The sequence below is a fragment of the Macrotis lagotis genome, chromosome X (genome assembly GCF_037893015.1).
Source record: "Macrotis lagotis isolate mMagLag1 chromosome X, bilby.v1.9.chrom.fasta, whole genome shotgun sequence".
Lineage (NCBI taxonomy): Eukaryota > Metazoa > Chordata > Mammalia > Peramelemorphia > Peramelidae > Macrotis > Macrotis lagotis.
Genome location: NC_133666.1, coordinates 530,220,513 through 530,240,295, shown reverse-complemented (window position 1 = coordinate 530,240,295; position 19,783 = coordinate 530,220,513). Strand labels below are relative to the sequence as shown.

The 19,783-nt window shown below is 36.7% G+C and overlaps 1 protein-coding gene across 5 annotated transcripts in view; it reads right to left on the bottom strand.

The window, feature by feature from the left end:
• The window catches only part of LYRM4 (LYR motif containing 4), a 228,113-nt gene that overhangs the window by 163,624 nt on the left and 44,706 nt on the right, over positions 1-19,783 (bottom strand). For all 5 annotated transcript variants that reach the window (XM_074208468.1, XM_074208469.1, XM_074208472.1 and 2 more), the window contains exon 2: positions 2,213-2,333. In XM_074208468.1, the coding sequence (XP_074064569.1) occupies positions 2,213-2,333 (121 nt within the window). The remainder of the gene's footprint in view (positions 1-2,212; positions 2,334-19,783) is intronic.

Genomic DNA, 19,783 nt, shown 5'->3' with positions numbered 1-19,783 from the left:
TGAACCAATCCCCTCACAAGGAAGCTGAGACCCAAAAGTATTTGCCTAGGGCGATAAAAGTTACAACCTTATTGCTTACAAGTAGTAAAGTCAGGACTACAACTCAGCTGGCCTGTTTGTCAGTCAGAGGCCTCTGCCCTTCATGAGTTCATGCTTTCTAGTCCCAATTCTAACTACCATATGACTGAAGAGTCTAGCATGTATAACACACACACAAAAAAAACACACACCCCAGATGTTTATGCCAAAGATACTTAGAAATCATGTGACAAGTAACAGAGCTATAACAAGCTAGGAGTGTCTGTCAACAATTCCTCTGCATCTCTTCAAAGGGGTACTCATCAAGAATAACCAAAGAGAATAACAGGAAAAGATGATCTCCATGCTTAGATGGTATTCTTGATGCTATTTCAATCCTTTTGAGGATTAAATCTACAATACACAAGAAGGTCCAGCTCACCCTATTTCCTAAAAGAAGGACTTCATTTTTCCTGAGATGGATTGTGTCTTCAAGGGTACTTGTGAAACCGGAGCCATTCTAGCATGGAGACCTCTTATTGTTGGGCCATGAATGGATGTATAAATTTATGGGTGCATTCCAAAGCCAAGCAAAAGAGATTTAGCTATCATTCCTGGCTTTAATTATCTATGTTTCATCTTCCTTATATTAAAACAGTTTATAAAGTAGTATCCTCAGAAAGTCTTCACCTTTACAGAGGTCAAATACAAATTTTGAGGCTGCTGATGCTTAGGATTCTCTTGAAAGAAAATGGTAGCCTGTATAATTCCAATAGCAATGTAAATTTTTTCTGATAAAAAATTTGTTGGTTTTGAATTTAAGCCTTTTTTCAAATACCCTTGAATAAATTATTGAAATGTGATAAGATTCTTCTCTTTCATTGGGTGAAACTGATGGGATGTCTGTTAAAAGCTGTTTAACTGATGTCACAATCATAATTTTTTGTATTGATGCAAACTAACAAGTGAACATTAAGGCAACAGTATAAAGTATTAGTATTTTTCTAATTGGAAAAAGGCTGCTTCAATCTTTCATTCCCTAATTAATGTTATAGAAAGGTAAGCTTATTAGGCTGCCTGAGAATTTATGGAGTTGCTTTATTCTACTTTCATAAGAAATACATAGGGGCAGCTAGGTGGCACAGTGAACAGAGCACCAGACCTGGAATCAGGAGGACCTGATTTTAAATCCAGTCTCAGACACTTAATAATTACCTAGCTATGTGACCTTGGGCCAGTCACTCAAACCCATAGCTTTGCAAAAAAAAAAAAAAAAAAACCATTAAAAAAAAGCAAAATTCATGTTCACAAGAAAGTATGTCTTTAAGAAAGCCAAGTTTCAGAGCCACAATTCATTTAGTCCCACATTAGCTCCAACTGCAGAATTTCACAATAAGCAATAATGATGATAGTAACAGCAAGGAAAGGTTAAATTATGTTCATTGTTATCTAAGAAAGCAGGAAAATAATTCCATTTAAGAAAAAATTCAATTAGAAACCCTTAATTTAGGATGTAAAGGACTAATATAACATTTAAAGGATGCTGGGAACTTGATGTTTTACTGTAAATTGCTTTGACATTGTAATTTCCATATGTTTCTAGTTCTAAATGAATAATAGAGTAGGATTTTACAACACAAAACAATTCAAATGAACAAAAGGATTAAAAAAAATGATGATGCTATAAATTATAAAAAAAAAAAGAGCAAGAAGACAGCTAGGTGGTACAGTAAATGGAATACTGGTTCTGCAGTCAAGAGGACCTGAGTTCAAATCCTAATACATGCTAAGCTGTGTGACCTTGGGCAAGTCACTTAACCCCATTACCTTGCAAAACAAAAACAAAAACAAGAGCAAAAGAATGAATCTTTGATATAGTTTTCCATCAAAAGACAATGTAGCATATTGCCAACAATGGCAAAACCAAAAAATTGAACTAAAACATCAAGGACATTTATGGACAGAAAAAGATGGAGGCCAGTCACAAACAGTTAAAGTACTACTTTGGGACTCACAAGAGAATAAGAGAATCAGACAAAGTGAGTTGGATGAATCCTCCCTGAAGGATATGCACAAGGACATGAATTAGTATTAACATGGATGCTAAGACTTTAACAAGTCATGGTCTATATTGATGGAACAAGTATTCAAGCCAATAATTTTATAGAATGATGGATAAAAGTGTTCAACTTACCTGTCGCCGAATTATTTCTAGGTTTCTTTTGGCTTTATTCAGTAGCATTTGTATTTGTGCAGAATCCTTTACATTTTTATTTTCTCTGAAGGCTTCTCTTATTCTTCTGATGGCATAAGTTCTAAACAGATGGGAGGAATAAAGAAAAGAAAAAGATTGTTACAATCTGGGTTTTTAAATGCCTTAAAATGGTTTCCTTTATCAATGATCCCTCCTATGGATGACCTACTTTGCCATCAAAGACCCATCCACAATGAGTTTTTCACACTGGTGTAGCACTGTCCAACATTAACCTGTGTGCTTGCTTCTCAAGAAATACATACATGATAGAAGTAGGAAAGGGGACATAAGATGAACTGTCCCTTAGAGGGTATACTTAAATTTCTTGTACTTCAATTTCCTCATCTACAAATTGAAGACTTTGGGCTAGATGACCTCTGAAGTGACTGCCACATAAAGATTCTATGACTGGACTAAATGATATTTGAAATTATCCACAAGAAGGGGTGGCTAGGTGGCGTAGTGGATAAAGCACTGTCCTTGGAATCAGGAGTACCTGGGTTCAAATCCAGTTCTCAGACACTTAATAATTACCTAGCTGTGTGGCCTTGGGCAAGCCACTTAACCCCATTTGCCTTGCAAAAACCTAAAAAAAAATATCCAAAAGAGTATGCTCTCCTGGGGGGGGGGATAGGTGTCGCAGTGGCTAAAGCACCAGACCAGCCCTGGAGTCAGGAGTACCTGGGTTCAAATCTGGTCTCAGACACTTCATAATTACCTAGCTGTGTGGCCTTGGCCAAGCCACTTAATCATTTGCCTTGCAAAAACCTAAAGAGTGTGCTCTCCTTCAAAAAAATGCTTCGAAGACACAATATGGTTGAATGGTCAAATGGAAAGGAGCCTTTGTGAACATGATGTCAAATTTTATATTACACATAAGAAAAGTAAGGTCCAGGAAAGGTGAACAAAATGGTAAAGTCAGTACTATGTCTCAAAATTCAGGCCTTTTCTCTGACTCCATACTGCCTTTCTAATAAGCTATGATTATAAAGAGAAAAAGTAGGGTTTGGAAGATGAAATTTTTTTTTCCAAATTCATCCTCTAAAAACTTTAGAGGGGAGGTGAACTCTCTGTATTCTGCTCTATTTCCCTGATTTCCCTGACCTTTGCCTTGGGAAAAGTCAAGATTTAATTTTGTTTACATCAGAATTCCCTTCAGTTTCCTCTAAGAAAATGATAAGGCTAGTATAGAGAGATGGACGATCTTTAAAGTTCCTTTAGATACTGTGATCTTTTTTGAAAAATGAACAAAAGTTCAAAGAATGTATGGATTTGGGTAGTTTGTAGTTAACTAAACAACCAATCAATTAATATAACCAATCAATCAATAAGCATTTATTAAGCAATTATTTGATATGTATTTAAGTACTATGCAAGCCTGGGGGAGGGGGCAAATGGACCAAAATGAAAGTCTTTGTCTGAAGGAGACAATATTCTATATGGGATAATAAAACATATAGATATAGATTTAAAGTATATATCCGACTTCCTCCCCCCTCCCTCAGGGGGAGGGCTAGAAGGCATGGGGTGGCTTCAGGATCCAGCTGCTCCTGTCGCTCCTGCCACCAGCGCCATTGCCATGTTCCAGTTTTTGGATTTACGCTCGGCAATGTGGTTGGGATGTATCTGGCTCAGAACTATGACATTCCAAACTTGGCCAAAAAGCTTGAAGAAATAAAGAAAGATGTAGATGCCAAGAAGAAACCTCCTAGCTCTTAATGCCAACATATTAATAATATTGTCTGGACACTTCAAAACAAAAGCTCCTATTCTCTCCTCCAGGACTGGATGACTTCCCTTACCCTAAAATACACTGAGATGCTTTTGAGCTAAAATATACCCGTAACACCAGAACTACCCCTTATTACTCCTCCTGGACTCCTGACCCCTACACCTGTGTGGGAGATTCTGATACTTGAATAATGGTGCTTGACTAAGAAATGCTAGTTTTGATTAGTGGTCTCTCCCCTTAACTTTTAAATTGTGGATTTCTAGTAATTTTTTAAGTTGCTTTTTTATATGGCTGAACAGTTGGCATTAATACTAATTCTCTAATTATGTCTACCATGTTGGATGCTTTATAAGCATTTAGTATCAAACAGTGTTGTTCCAAATCAATTAAAATCATATAGCAACTGAAAAAAAAAAGTATATACACATGGTAACTTTGGGGGGAACAACCAGCAGTAGTGGGGATCAGAAGCCTCATGTAGGAGAAAGCATTTAAGCAAAGCTCTGAAGGAAGTCAGGAACTCTAAGAGGCAGATGGGAGAAAAGAGCATTCTAGACACGGGAGTCAATCTGCAAAAGGAGATGGAAAATGGTCTAAACGTGTGGTATGAGGAAAAGCAAGAAGACCAATCAGGCTAGAATTTAGATGATTCAAAAGAGAATCAGGCTGAAAAGGGTGGATGGAGCCAGGATGGAGCTTTAAATCACAAACAGAAGACTGTATTTGATCATGGAGAAAAAGGAAGAGGTATGGATCACACTTGTGGATCAGGAAAATAGTTTTGTCAACTATGTAGACTCTGGAAAGGAAGGGAGTTAAAAAGGGAGATCAATCAGGAAACTTGCAGTATTCTAGGTGAGAGGGCCTAAGTTAGGAGAGTGACTAAGTAGGGAGAGAAAAGGGGGATGTTTGGGAGAGATGCTGGGAGACAGAGCAGCTAAGAGTTAGCAACAAATGATTTATGGGTAAGAGAAAGCAAAGAGTGGAAAAGGACTTTGAGCTTGTAAAATGGTGCCCTTAACAGAAATAGAAAAGTGAGTTAGAGATAGGGATTTTGGAGCAAAGTAATAACATCTAGCAATTATAAAGCATGGGCCTGCTATGGGCACAGTATTGCACTAAGCATTTTACAAATACTATCTCATTTGTTCCTCATAACAACCCTGTGAGATAGACTTACTATCTTTATTATAAAAGAAATAATTACAGTAATTATTGATATAATTAATATTATTTGGAAGTATAGATGAGGAAACTGAGGAAACAGAAGTTAAGTGATTTGCCCAAGGTTACACTAGTGAGTGTGTTAATTAGCTAATACATGGACAAAACTGGTTTTGAACTCAATTCTTTCTAACACCAGGCCCAGCATTCTATCTTAGTACCCCTCAGCTGCCTCAATAAATTGTGAAAGGTGAAAATCTCTTATAATCCAAGCCCACTTATCCCTTCATCCTATACAGCAGAATGGTCAACAACATATATCATCCATATGCTAAAGATTTAAGAATATTATTAAATATCATTTATTTTTCCTACTGTTGATGGTTTTCACAAGCCATCTGAAAATGCAACACTAATACCAATAAAAGCAAGAGAAAATACAGTATAGCTCTACCAGATCTAAAATTATATTATAAAGCATCAGTCATCAAAACTGTCTGGTATTGGCTAAGAAACAGATTGGTGGATCAGTGGAATAGACTAGGTACAATAGCAGGAAATGATTATAGTAATCTGCTGTTTGCTAAACCCAAAGAGTCCAGCTTTGGGGATAAAAAAAACTCTCTTTGATAAAAACTGTTGGGAATATTGGAAGTTAGTATGGCAGAAACTTGGATTAGACCAACACCTCACACTCTATACCAAGATAAGATCAAAATGGAACAGGATTTAGACATAAAAGACAATATAATAAGCAAACTAGGAGATCAAGGAATAGTTTACCTGTCATATCTATGGAAAGGGAAGCAGTTTATGACCAAGGAAGAGATGGAGAATATCATTATAAAAACAAACTAGATAATTAAATTTAAAAGCTTTTACACAGATAAAACCACTGTAACCAAGATGAAAAGAAATGTAGTAAATTGGGAAACAATTTTTACAACTAGTATTTCTGACAAAGGACTCATTTCTAAAATATATAGAGAATTGAGTCAAATAATTTCTCCAATTGACAAATGGCCAAAGGATATGCAGGGACAATTTACAGATAAGGAAATAAAAGTGATCCATAGTCATATGAAAAATTGCTCTAAATCATTACTTATTAGAGAAATGCAAATTAAAGCTCTCTGAGGTACCAGCTCACACCTCTCAGACTGGCCAATACAACCAGAAAAGACAATGATCAATGTTGGAAGGGATGTGGGAAATCTGGGACATTAATGCATTATTGGTGGAGCTGTGAGCTCATCCAACCTTTCTAGAGAGCAATAAAAATGTGCTTACCCTTTGATTCATCAATATTACTACTGGGTCTATATCCTGAAGAGATTTTCTATGAAAAAGGGTAAAAACATCACTTGTACAAAAATATTCATAGCAGCCCTGTTTATGATGACAAAGAATTGGAAATTGAATGAATGTCCATCAATTGAGGAATGGCTGAACAAATTGTGATATATGTATGTCATGGAACACTATTGTTCTATTAGAGACTAGGAGGGGAATTCAGAGAAACCTGGAGGGATTTGTATGGACTGATGCTGAGTGAGATAAGCAAAACCAGAAGAACATCATACACCATAATAGCAAAGCGGGGTTGATGATCAATCTTAATGGACTTGCTCACTCCATCAGTTCAACAATCAGGGACAATTTTAGGGTTATCTGTGATGGAGAATACTATTTGTATCCAAAGAAAGAACTGTGGAATTCAAACAAAGACCAAAGACTGTTACCTTTAAATTAAGAAAAAAAAGGTATCTTATATAATTTTGCTATCTCTTATATTTTATTTTTTTCCCTTAAGGATAGGATTTCTCTCTCAATGCATTCAATTTTGATCAATGTATAGCATGGAAACAACATAAAGACTAATAGATTGCCTTCTGTGAGGGGGTGGGTGGAGGGAAGCAAGATTAAGGGAAAATTTATAAAATTCATAAATAAATAAATGAATGAATGAATAGAAAATGAAAAGATAATAAGCTCAAAAAAAAAGACATGGCTAGAGCTCTACCTTCTCTGGGAGGCCTTCCATTGTCTCCTTCAGGTTGTAGTTCGTTCCCTCCCAATATTACTTGCTGTCTTCTTATATGTGTTATATTTATACATACACATACACACACATATATCCACATATGTGTGCTTTTCCTCTATGTGTTTTATATATATGCAATTATAGCATACATATATATATATGTAATACATATATAATATATATGTGTGTGTGTGTGTGTGTGTGTGTGTGTGTAAAAATATAAGATTGAATGCAAGCTCTTTCAAGGTGGGGATAATTTTTTTGCCATGGGACAATAAGTGTCTTGCATAGTGCCTGACACATAATAGAAACTTCATAAATGTTTATTGATTGGTGATAATGGGATGCTGGCACAGAGATTATGCCTAAAAGCTTGTTCCTCTTTAAAATATACTTTCTTTTGGGGGGCCTAGGAAAGTGGGAATGATTTGGTTTTACTCTTTTGTACCATCTGTGGATTTTGTCACATGGAACAATTTTTCCTGAGGGAAGTATCTTGCCAGACCCATTTTCATCATTTTAATTCTCACTCATAATGCAGCAGTGGCCTTCTAGGAACAAAGATAAACAAGCCATGGTATTGACTTCTAAACAGTGCTCATAAAGCCTATGGCAGGAACATAATATCTTTTAAGAAAAAACAGGACTATGGTTGTTATGTAGGATTCCACATTTTTCATCTCTTCCAAACTTCAAGAAAAATGGAAATAACTTAAGATACTAAACAATTCACATTCAGTTTCAGTAGTCTAGTACAATTCCTTGTTTCTTGGTATTCATTGTGTTCATTTTGCTCTTAGCCTCCTCCAGTTCTGTACCTAAAATCTACCTTATCAGAATAAGGCATTTATTTATTCAATGATATTTATTACATGTCTGTCTTGTGGAATGCACTGTGTTTGATGGGGGTGAGAGGTACAAGATCAATGACAGTCCTTCCCTTAAGAGATTCAGTCTGTAAAAAGTATCTATAAAACCCTAAAGGCAGCTAGGTGGCACAGTGGATAGAGTATTGGGCCTAGAGTCAGGAGAATTCATCTTTCTGAGTTCAAATCTGACCTCCTAAATTTTCTAGCTATGTGAATCCTGGGAGTTAACTAAACCTGGTTTGCCTTAGTTTCTTCATCTGTAAAAAGAGCTGGAGAAGGAAATGGCATACCCCTCAAGTATTCTTACTCCGAATGGGTCATTAAGAGTAAGTTAGGAGTGAAACAACACAGTAATAACAAAATAAATAGGCCCTCAGTTTTTTCCTTTTTTATTCTTCCTGGTGTTACCCCTCAAATCTCTTCAAAGCTTAAATTATTTTCCTTTGCCCTAAGAGAATGTTCTTGGTTTGGTTTAGAAACTTCAGTCTAACAGCCCACTAGCTCATTACTGGGGGATGGATGGATTCCTCTTCAGCAGAATTGCATTTAATACCATTATACCTCAAATACTGGAGGGTACTGAAGAGTATTCCTTACCTCCACCATTATTTCTACAACTTGTATATATTTTGCTGATTACCTAGGTAAACTGTTTGTCTTCCTGAGTATTCAGGATACCAATCCCTAACTATTTACTGAAAAGGAACATTTCAAAGAAAAATTCACAGATGCCACAATGAAAATAGCAGCCAGCTGCTGTACAATATCTAGCATTATGAAAATCATAATATGAGTCATATGCTGTTTGAAATAAGGCATGAAAAATTAACACATAAAGGGCAACAGAATAACAACCGCCATCAAATGTGCAAAAGCAGGATATAACCACCGAAACAGCCAGGCTTGTATTCCAAATAAAATTACTTTTCTTCCTTTACACCCACTGCTATATGAGAAAATCATCTGCTATCTTCATCTGCTGCCCCCTCTTCTCTACTTATACAGCTACAACTTTCAGACCTTCATTATCCCTCACCTGAACTATTACAATATCCTCCAAATGTAAGGGTTCTTAAATCTTTTTTGTGTCATGGCCCCGTGGCTAGACTGGTAAAACTATATACCCCCTTTTCAGAATAATGTTTTTAAATACATAAAATACAAATGCATGGGATTGCAAAGCAAACCAGCTATGATGAAATACCTATAAAAATATTTTTAAAAATTGAGAGATCATGGGGGAAAAATTCCTGTCCTAACTGGTTTATTTGCTTAAAGTGAAAAAACTTTCACCCCTCTCCCATTCAAATCACCCTAAACAACTGCTAGTGATCTTCCTAAAGCTCTGGTCTGACCCCTGCCTTCTCTACCCAATAAATTCTACTTGTTTCATATTGCCTCTAGGATCAAATAAGATCCCATCAACCACTGGCCACTTTGGTCTTTGAAGCACCTTAAAAATCTGTTACATAATGAACATTCAGGAAATTCTGTTGGTTAACTGATGAATTTTTTTTTTCTAATCTTTAGGTAGATACCTCTGTCTAGTTAATTTCTCTTTCTTTCTCTCCACCATTCCCCTTCCCTGCTTATCATCTCAAAATGTTCAGTGTTTATGAGATCATTCCTATTGAGTATCCTTTGAGTGAGTGTTGTGGATGAAAATTGGGATTGTCAAATTGAGATTGAGGGTTAGTGAAAAGTGAATTAATTCACATATCCCTGGGATTTAAAACTGCTGAGGATTTACTATAGAAGGTAACAAAGTGTGGAGGAGAGGGAGAGGGAGAGAGAGAAGTGCATGGCTTAGGCCGGCCACATGGCATAGGGGCACGTGGTGCTCCAGCAGGGCCTAGGCCGGGAGCACATGGCCTGAGAGAGAGTTATCCCTGCAAGGTTGAAAGTAGAGTCAAGAAGTATCATCATCATCATCATCAGCAGCAGCAGCAGCAGCAGCAGCACTTCTTCTTAGAAGCAATTCTATGGTGGGCTGGACAAAGGGTGGTACTTGGGGAGTGGTATAGCACCTTGTTCAGGTATTCAACAATAGGCAAGTTATGTACTGGTCCTTACTATCCCAAGGTGCATGACCTCTATGTTCAATATGACATTTCCTGTCACACCAGTGTCCACAGGCAAGGTCAGATAGCTGCAAAGCTGAAGCTGGGGGAAGGGGGAAGCTGGAGGAAAGTTAAACAATCCAAGTCCACTCCCAACTGAAGAGAGTCACTTTGACCAACAGAATTCCCCAGATAGGTCACACCTTCCCTGCATCACTTCCACCTCAGTTTCATTGTGAGAAAGATGAAATTCTTGAATCTTTTAACTACCCCAATGACTAATAAGTGTACTTCCAGATTACCCCAATAGCATTTTGGCTATGTCTTTCCTTCAAAATTTATCATTCTGCATTGTTCTGTAGTTGTCTGTGTATTCATTTTATCTCCATTACAACAGTAAACTTTTTTCTCTTTTTCTCTCTCCCTCCCACCTCTCCCCTACCCACTGAGAAAGCAAGCAAAATATTAATTATAGCAAGGGAAATCATGAAAAACATATTCATATTAGCTATGGCACAAAAAAAGTGAAGCAAGAACACTACAATTTGCACTAAGAGTTTATCAGTTCTCCCTCTGGAACTGGATAGTGGCATTTTTTCATCATGAGTTCTTTGAAATTATCTTGGCTATTCTATTGAACTCAGAATAGCCAAGTCTTTCAGGATTGATCATCATTACAACATTGTTATCATGTATAGTGATCTCCTGTCCTTCACACTTCACTTTGCATCAGTTCATATACATCTTGCCATGTTTTTTTTTTTTAGAAACTACCTCCCCTCATCAATTCTTTTAGCACAATAGTACTCCATCACAAATTACTGAAAAGGGCAGGGACCATGCTTCAGTGCCATATATGCCACAGATATTCAAAAAATGTTCCCAGGATCAAAGGTTATGAAGTAGAAGGAATTTGCAGGTCATGCAGTCAGGTCCACTCTTTTACAGAGAAGAGTTTAAGGGACTTGGTCAAGGTCACACAAGCTAGTAAGTAAGTGACAGAACTGGGCTTTGTCTACAATTCTTCTGACTGCAAATCCAACCCTCCATGGCACTCTTCTGCTTTTGTTGAATGGAACTGAATTATTCTATCACAGTCATCTAATTACTGTTGACTTTCTGGCCTCCAGAGTTTCTCTTTGAATCTCATCTATACTCTGATGGACATACACTAGACTGTTCACCACTGAGGGGTTGGGGGAGGGGGGGAGGAAGGGGGGGATGAAAAGTATGTAACATAAATATGCAACTGGATAAATTTTGAAAAACTTTCATTTCATGTAATTGAAAAAATAAATTCTGATGATCTGTGAACCAACTGGTGGGGATATTATTTCTCAAGGCTTCATCTAAAACCAGTCTTCATTCCTATCCAGGGCAATTCTTATCTAGGTCCTACACCACTTTCATAGGAGACTGACCTAATTTAGCCAGGTATACAAAAAAGAAACCTGAGTTGGAAGCAATATCTACTTTTCCTGTTTTTGTTTTCTTAAATTTCATTTCCATGTAGCACACTTAAAAACTATGATTTTTGGGGCGGCTAGGTGGCGCAGTTTATAGAACACTGACCCTGGAGTCAGGAGTAAGTGAGTTCAAATCCAGCCTCAGACACTTAATAATTACCTAGCTGTGTGGTCTTGGGCAAGCTACTGAACCCCACTGCCTTGCAAATAATCCTAAAAGAAAAAAAAAACTGATTTTTTTTTTTTTGAGAAATACTAGTGGCAGAATTGAAGCAGCTTAAAAGAAACATGACATCCATAAGTTCAGGTGTTCACATGGACTATTTGTGCCCAACCTGTGGTAGAATATTCTGTGCTCTATTGGTCTGATAAGTTGGACATATTATAATTTGTCTCAAACATAATGATGTCATTTTGGCCTTCTTTGATAATGAAGGATAAAAACTAACTATAAGAAAAGAGTTTCTTATAAAAAAAACTTGATAAATCTTTTGCATTTTTCCATTTATTTGTTGTCATCTTCCATGTTCATTTTTAAATGACCTCAGCATGATCTGATTTAATTGAGTCTCCTGTGAAGCTTTCTGTAAACTTCTTTTGGCTGCATTGATTCTTGCTGTTTTAAGAGGTAATGCTGCTCATAATCTTCTGCCATCTCCCTTGGTAAGGTTTTTTATTGATTTTATATGCTTAAACTAGTATAGCTTGGGGCAGCTCTCTCTCTCTCCATCTCTCTTCTTGACTTCATGCAAAACTGTCTGAGAGAGGCAAGTTTAAAGCTAGGGGTTCTTAACCTTGTGTCAATGTATAAATTTCAGAGGGTCCATACAAATGGGTGGGAAAAAAATTACATTTTTATTCTAATCAAATTGGTTTCCCTGGTAATGTTATATTTTATTTTACTGAAATATTATTATTCTGAGAAAATAGTCCAGAATTAGCATCAAACTGTCAAATGAGTCCTCCAGAATACACACACACACACACACACACACACACACACACACATATTACGTATATTCACATGCATATCCATACACTAAATAATCAAGGCTTAGGGCACCGTTTTCTCAGAATAATCTTGATTGGATAATATTAGGAAGTGTATAATGTTTGGTATTTATTAGTATTTCTCAAATATCAAACTGATTCACAAGAAAATATCAACTCCAAAAAAGCTCATCTCTTCTTTCTGATATGGATGGATTGGGCTTTGTTTCATAAGTACTAAAACTGATGTGTGTGCATATTTATACCATGCATATTATATATATTGTGTATGCACAGTATAAATATGCTATGCATATTATACATATATATTATGTATGCAATACATAATATTTGTATATATACATAAAAACACTCAACAATCCTCTCTATTGGAGAGTCAGTATTTACTTTTTCTCCTTTAGCAAGTACAAGCATTCCTCTCACACATTGCAGATAAATAGTCTAATGGACATTCCTGCTTACATCCTGCATTCAGCCTTTAGAAACCACTTAAAAACCTTTAACCTGTAAATGAATTGAAATTAAACTTCTGGTTATCACCCAAATCTATCCTGATTAAATTTTTAGTCTGATGACATTTTGTTATTCACATAGATCTTTCACAGTGTAAACCAATTTATCAGAGTAAAGGCCATCTACCATCTAAGTTTAGCAGTTGCACTCTAAGGCATACAGATTAAGGGCTTGTAGGATGTTGGGTTCCTTTTGTTTAGTTTGGGAAATATTTGTGCAGAAGCATTATCCCAAATTGTTACTTAACACCACTATCACCACCACCACCACCACACACACAACAGCAACAACAAGAACATCACTAACCAAGTTATAGAAGACCTGGAATTTGACACCAGTGTGCCAACTCTCCTGTTGCTGCCATACAAACTACCCTCTTTTCATCTTCCCAGGTTACTAGCTGCTGGAGGCAGCTACTTCTAACAAGGATGTGTTCCAGGGAAATTGTGTTTTCTCTCTTCCCATGTGTTGCAGGGCCAAAGAATTTAGGCTCTCATGTCTCAATGATAGCAGTAATAATAATGAATGTTTGTCTTTTGTTCTTGAAGAAAGACCATGACATTGAGGAAGTCATGCCATGATAAGGAAGAGAATTGGATTTGAGTGAGAGAGTGCTGTGCTAAGGTCATCAGTTGCATTTTCTCCTCCAGAGTCATTGGTCCAGTGGCCAGATATGGATCAGGTCAGCTGGAGATGACCCTGGACGTGAGGAAATCAGGGTTAAATGATTTGCCTAGGGTCACACACTTAGTAAGTGTCTGAGGCCAGATTTGAACTCAGGTCTGACGTCAGGACCAGCGCTCTACCCATTGGTCATCTAGGTGCCCTGACTATAATAAAAATTGCAGAAATGTATGTAATGCTTTACATATATTTCTTCATCTATTCTTAAACCAATTCTACTTCATAGGTTGAGTAAGTATTATTGATTCAGGAAAATGATGTAGAGAATTATGAATGTTAGCAGAAACAAAATCTGTAATCTTAAATGCTGTTAAATCTTGTTACATGGGTGGAGGTTCCACTCTTGAGATCTAAAATGACCCCCTGTTGATTGTATCTTGCCTCCCCTTGACACTGTTGTTTGTATCTTAACCCCCATTTTCCCCTTCACTTAACCTTGGCCTGGATGCTGGTGTGACAGGAAATCACATGCTGAACTTGGGGGTTGAGCACCTTGGGACAGGAAGGACCAGTACATAGCTTGCCATTAGAAGATATTTGGCCCAAAGTGTCCAGCCTACCATAGAAGGGTATTTAATAGGAAGTGCTGCCCCTTTGAGGTCTTTGTTTCTTCTAGGCTCCCATCTAGAAGGATGGGGCTTTCACACACTCTTCTTTAATCCATGGGGAGCACTATGGACCTCTCACTATGTGGCCTGATTTAGCCAAAATTCATGGCTGCCTGCCCTTCTCTCTCCTCTCCCCCCACCCCTCCACTTGGCATGTCCTTAAGGGGCTTACACTATTTTTTTTTCTAATTATGTGTGCTTTGTAATAAAATTTTTCCATAATAAAATTCTGAGCAGGTTTAACATTTCAGAGAGTAGTCGAATTCCTTCACCTTTTCAATGGCCTTAAATCTTCTGTCTTTCAATCTCTAAATCTTTAATAATAGGCATCATTATCACTATTTTACAGATAAGAAAACTAAGGTCCAAGGAGATCACATGAAATATTCAAGTTCACCCAATCACTAAGAAATGGAACTAGAATAATTTGTATCCAAAATTCTTCAATAAACTAGTATTTGTTAACTCCTCCTCCTCCCATAAAATTAATTGGCTTTAACAAACTAATAAGTATATATAAAACCATCTATCTTGAATATTCTGGGGACTAAATAAATGATTATATAGATGCTGTTTGACTTGTCAGTCTAAAAAGTTTGGGCTTTTAAATAAATTTGGGATCTTACAAAAGTGTTTGCATTTGAATTTATGGCACACCTCTCAAAATCAAAAGTACCTACCCAAATACCACTCTATCTAACGTGTCCTTTGAATGATTTCAGATTTGCTGGACATAAACCATGAGGGCTGGGTATACAGCTACATTTAAATTATTAACCTTATTGGAATAAGGGAGGACTAAAATAATTGAAGTAACTGTTTTAGCCATTAGACTTAAATTACTCCACTGCTTTGACACTAATAAGGAGACAAATGAGCCAATTTGGGCTTCACCCCTTTCTCAATGCCATTATCCATCTCCGGGATTAAAATGAAGTAGGAAGAAGAAATAAGGCACTGGAGAGTTCATAGGTTCAGATAATTAACACTAGTTTCTGTAGCCATAACACAAAGACCATTGCCTTCTTGTCTTTCTAGTCTGTCATAATCGTGAAGAACTAGAAACAAGGGGACAACAAAGAAGCTTTTTGTTTGTTTATTTTTTCAGAATAAGAATACCTTATTTCTCAATATTTTTTCTTCAGAAAACAGTTGGGAACCATGAAGTTCTACTTCCTTTGTATACAATTCTAACAAATTTGGATATCTACTTACTAATCCAACAATACAGAAAACAAGGAAAGCTCAGTGAAGCTATTTGAAGCTATTTAGACATCTTCAAAGTAAGCCAAATGCAGTAACTGATGTTCAGAAGAAAACTCTTTGCCACATTAAAAAAAAAATCTTCAGTATCTCTAGTTTATTTCCACTACCACGTCCTCATACAGACCCCTGTATTGAGCAAGGACTATCTAAGGAGGGGGTTGTGAAAGGGAGAGGCTAGGATACAAAGAAAGACAAAAAATCCATTCCTGCTCTTAAGGCTATCATCCACTGATGGGGAAGGCAAAATAGAAATTTGATTCTTTCATGGTAGAGTCATCTGCCATCATTCATGGTAACACCCTCTTTCTTCTCTTCTCTGTTGGATTGGTAAATGGAGAGTCAAACTTCTTAGAACTGTAGGTAAAGTAAGAGCAAACCATCTCAACTGGTGCTCCTATAAATAAGGAGCATGAACTTAGTAATGAGGCTGCTTGTTATGGTTACAAGGGAGGACACCTACACCTAGTATTGAAGAATGAAAAAGTAAAGAAATTCTAGGAAGACCTTGACAAAGTCCACGAAAGTCAGTGTCTCTCTTGAGAATCATTGATTTCAATACTAACTAGAATTTCACAATTTAGTAGCCATTTTCTCCTCTGTTGAGGAGGCTGTGCTGGATGAAAAAGGGTCAATACAAAATGAAGATAAACTCTCCTACTTTAGTCCTACTTTACAAACAATTCCTCTGACATGCAGCCCACTCAATTATACATGCACACAGATATTTATCTTGATAGGCATTGGACCCTAACAGACCTAAAACAGGTTGTGAAAAGAAGAAAACAAAAAGAAAGCTGGATCCTGTTTGAGAAACTCCGATTCTGACAATCTTAAGTTACTCAGTACAATAAAACTCCATCTTTTTACACTAATATTTTCTCAGTGATATTACATGGTTGTGACAAATCGAGATGTCTGAATAATAAAAAAAAATTGTAGATGACCTAAAGGTCAATGGGAAGGCACTTGTGGTGATAAAAAGTTTGTGTTGCATTGCCAGGGATATCTTGCACGCAAGAAGTGGCATAAGAGATGTCATTACAGACATGTATGACCAAAAAAACAAAGTGGACTAGTCACTATGCTAGATGTCAGAAGATGGACAGCTCAGCTCTACATTGATATATTTGAGGTACTAATAGGACCACAGGAATTTTATCCAGTAGGGGATGGGGGATGGAGTAGCTTTAAGTTTGATTTGCAGAAAGTCAAAGATGAAAATCAGATAGGATATTAAGTAGTTTCAATTGGCATTAGAGAAGGAGTACCTATAAAAGTGAGATAACAGATCCATCTAAATATATTCTATATTTTCTACTTAAAGGCACATAAAGCATGCAAGAGTTTTCTACCCCAGAGTCAATCAATTATCCATGTGGAAAGCTGGATTATTCAAAATACCTTTTTCCCTATAGGTACCAGGGGAGAGGAAGAAGTCTATACAACACTTCTATGCTATTTTCCTAAAGACTGCTTTCCTCTTTTATACTGTAGTTTTATTAATTTGCTTAACAAATACATACATATATATATATTTATATATTACATATTTATACACCTACACACACACACACACACACACATACACACACACATATTTCCTGAGAGGCTATCAAGAATATTTCATGATTTCCTCTTCAGGTTTCAAATCCTGTGAATGAAATGATCTGGTTACCTAAGCCTTGGAGCTGATATATTGGCCCTGAAAGGGGAGGTTGAAACAATGATATGGTGGTTTTACTTCCATCTCCCTCAGAATATTGAGAGAGGAAAAAGTGCCATGGCAATTTAATTTTATACATTTAAAGGTAAGGACAATGAATTTTTATGCAAACTGCATGTATTAGTTATGTTCATGAACTTGCTAAGCAAAATTTGGAAGCCTCCTCTCCCCCACAAAGCATTTGATTTTTACCTTTCAAAGATAAATTCACAATTAACTCTTACTTGTTATCTTCTGGGATGCCAGATATTGCTCATGACTATGACTACAGAAATCACTGCTATGATTCCAGATGCTCTGTTGTCTTTCGAACTCAATTTGTGTCACGGTTTATAATTACACTACCACCCCGGCTTTGCACTGTGTCTTTCTTCTAAGTAGGTCAAAACATTTTCAGTACATTACGTCATTTATTCCCATAAATTTTCTGTGAAGTAGACAGGAACTCACATATCTTGCCTTATGTATTAACATTCAATTTTACTTGAAGGAAAAACATGTCTGAAATTAAAAATTAAGGAAAAAGGAAGAACTTGCAAATGCAGTTCTATTTTGTAATACCATCTTCTCAAAACATCCTGACTAGAATCTTAGAGTATACATAATATTTAGTATTTATTGGTATTTTCCAAATTCTAAGCTATTCCCCAAGAGATATCGTCAACCTCAGAAATGCTGACAAAAATCTACTCACATCTTCTTGCTGATATGATGAGCTGTAGAATGTATCTTACTTATCAAAATGAATGAGATAAGGGTAGTGATCAATATCTTACATATCTCTTTTCAAAGAACAAGAACATCATACTGTAATGGTCCTTTGAGAAAGAAAGAGTATGGGCCAGGGTTTATCAAATTCTTAAGAGCCTTCAATTAAAGTAAATATATATTAAGTGTCTACTATGTGTAGGAAAATGGGGAAATATATGGGGAAAATCCACAATAATTAATCCCTTTTGCCTTCAATGAGCTAACATTCTTTTAAAAACATCTAAGTAAACACAAGATATTTTGGGGGGGAGAAAGCACTAACAACTGGGGAAATTAGAAAAAGTTTCTTGTGAAAAGATAGCATTTGAGCTGAGATCTAAGGGAATCCAAAGCTCAAAAGAATGTCTGTGCAAAGGGATGTAGGTGGAAGATAAGGCATGAGAGTTCAGGAAATGTTAAGAAGACAGGATAGACTGACTTAAAAGTAGAGAATATGAAAATATACAATAAGAAAAAATTCTGGAAAAGTAGGTCGAAGGTCAGTTTCATCCTGCTTAGTTCCATAATTCTCCTTTTGCAGATAAGAGAACCCCTAATTACTCATAAGCTGTTTGTCCATCTCCCCTAAATTCTCCCCATTGGTATACCGAATAAAGTATAGTACTTGGAGAGCTGAAACTTCAAATTCCATAGATATCTACTAATCAAGTCAAGCTAATTCACATTTATTAAAGTGAGTATTTTGTCCCAGGTAAACATTTGGTGATACAAAAAAAGGTAAAGGTTCTTAACAAGATATAGACAAATTAAACTGGAGAAAATTAACAGGGAAAAGGCATCAGCATTAAATGGGATCAAGGATTTTTGGATAGTGTCCTTTGGGTGAGGCAAAGCATGGAGGACTGTGCATTTGGTGTAAGAAGCCTAGAAAGGTAAAGTGGATTGGAGCGGGGGCTTGGTTAAGAAAGTTTGAATGGCAGAGGATTGTATATTTGATCCAGGAGGTAATAGGGAGCCATTGGAGCTTTCTGAATAGGTTTGGATTTACAGTCAAACCTGGGCCCTGGGATACTTAATTTGCTAGGTGAATGGAAAATGTGTGGGGAGAAACTTGAGGCAGAGACCAACCAACAGGCTACAAAAATAGTCTAGGCATGAAGTCATGAGGGCCTGAATGAAGGTGTTAGCAGGAGAGAGTGAGGGAAATATGAGAGATGTTATGAAGGTAAAATTGACATGCCTTAGTAACAGGCTTAGATAAGGGAGGGAGGGAGGGAGAGAGAGAGAGAGAGAATGAGGTTCAAGGATAACACCAAGAATATGAGTAGGAAGTATGTTGGTATTTTCCATAGTAATAGGAAAGATTAGGAGAGAAGAGTTAAGAGGAAACAGCATGAATCAGGTCTTGGGAACACTGAGTTTAAGATGTTTAGAGGCATTCAGTTCGAGATGTCCAGTAAGTATTTGAAGACATGAAACTGGAAGTCAATAGTGAGGCTACTAATAAATCTGAGAATCATTTTCTACATAGGAATGGATGACCCTCCATGGGAATGGAAGAGATAAAGAAATTCTATTTAAAATAGCTGCAGACAATATAAAAAACTTGAGAGTCTACCTGCCAAGATAAACCCAGAGATGAGATGAACACAATTACAAA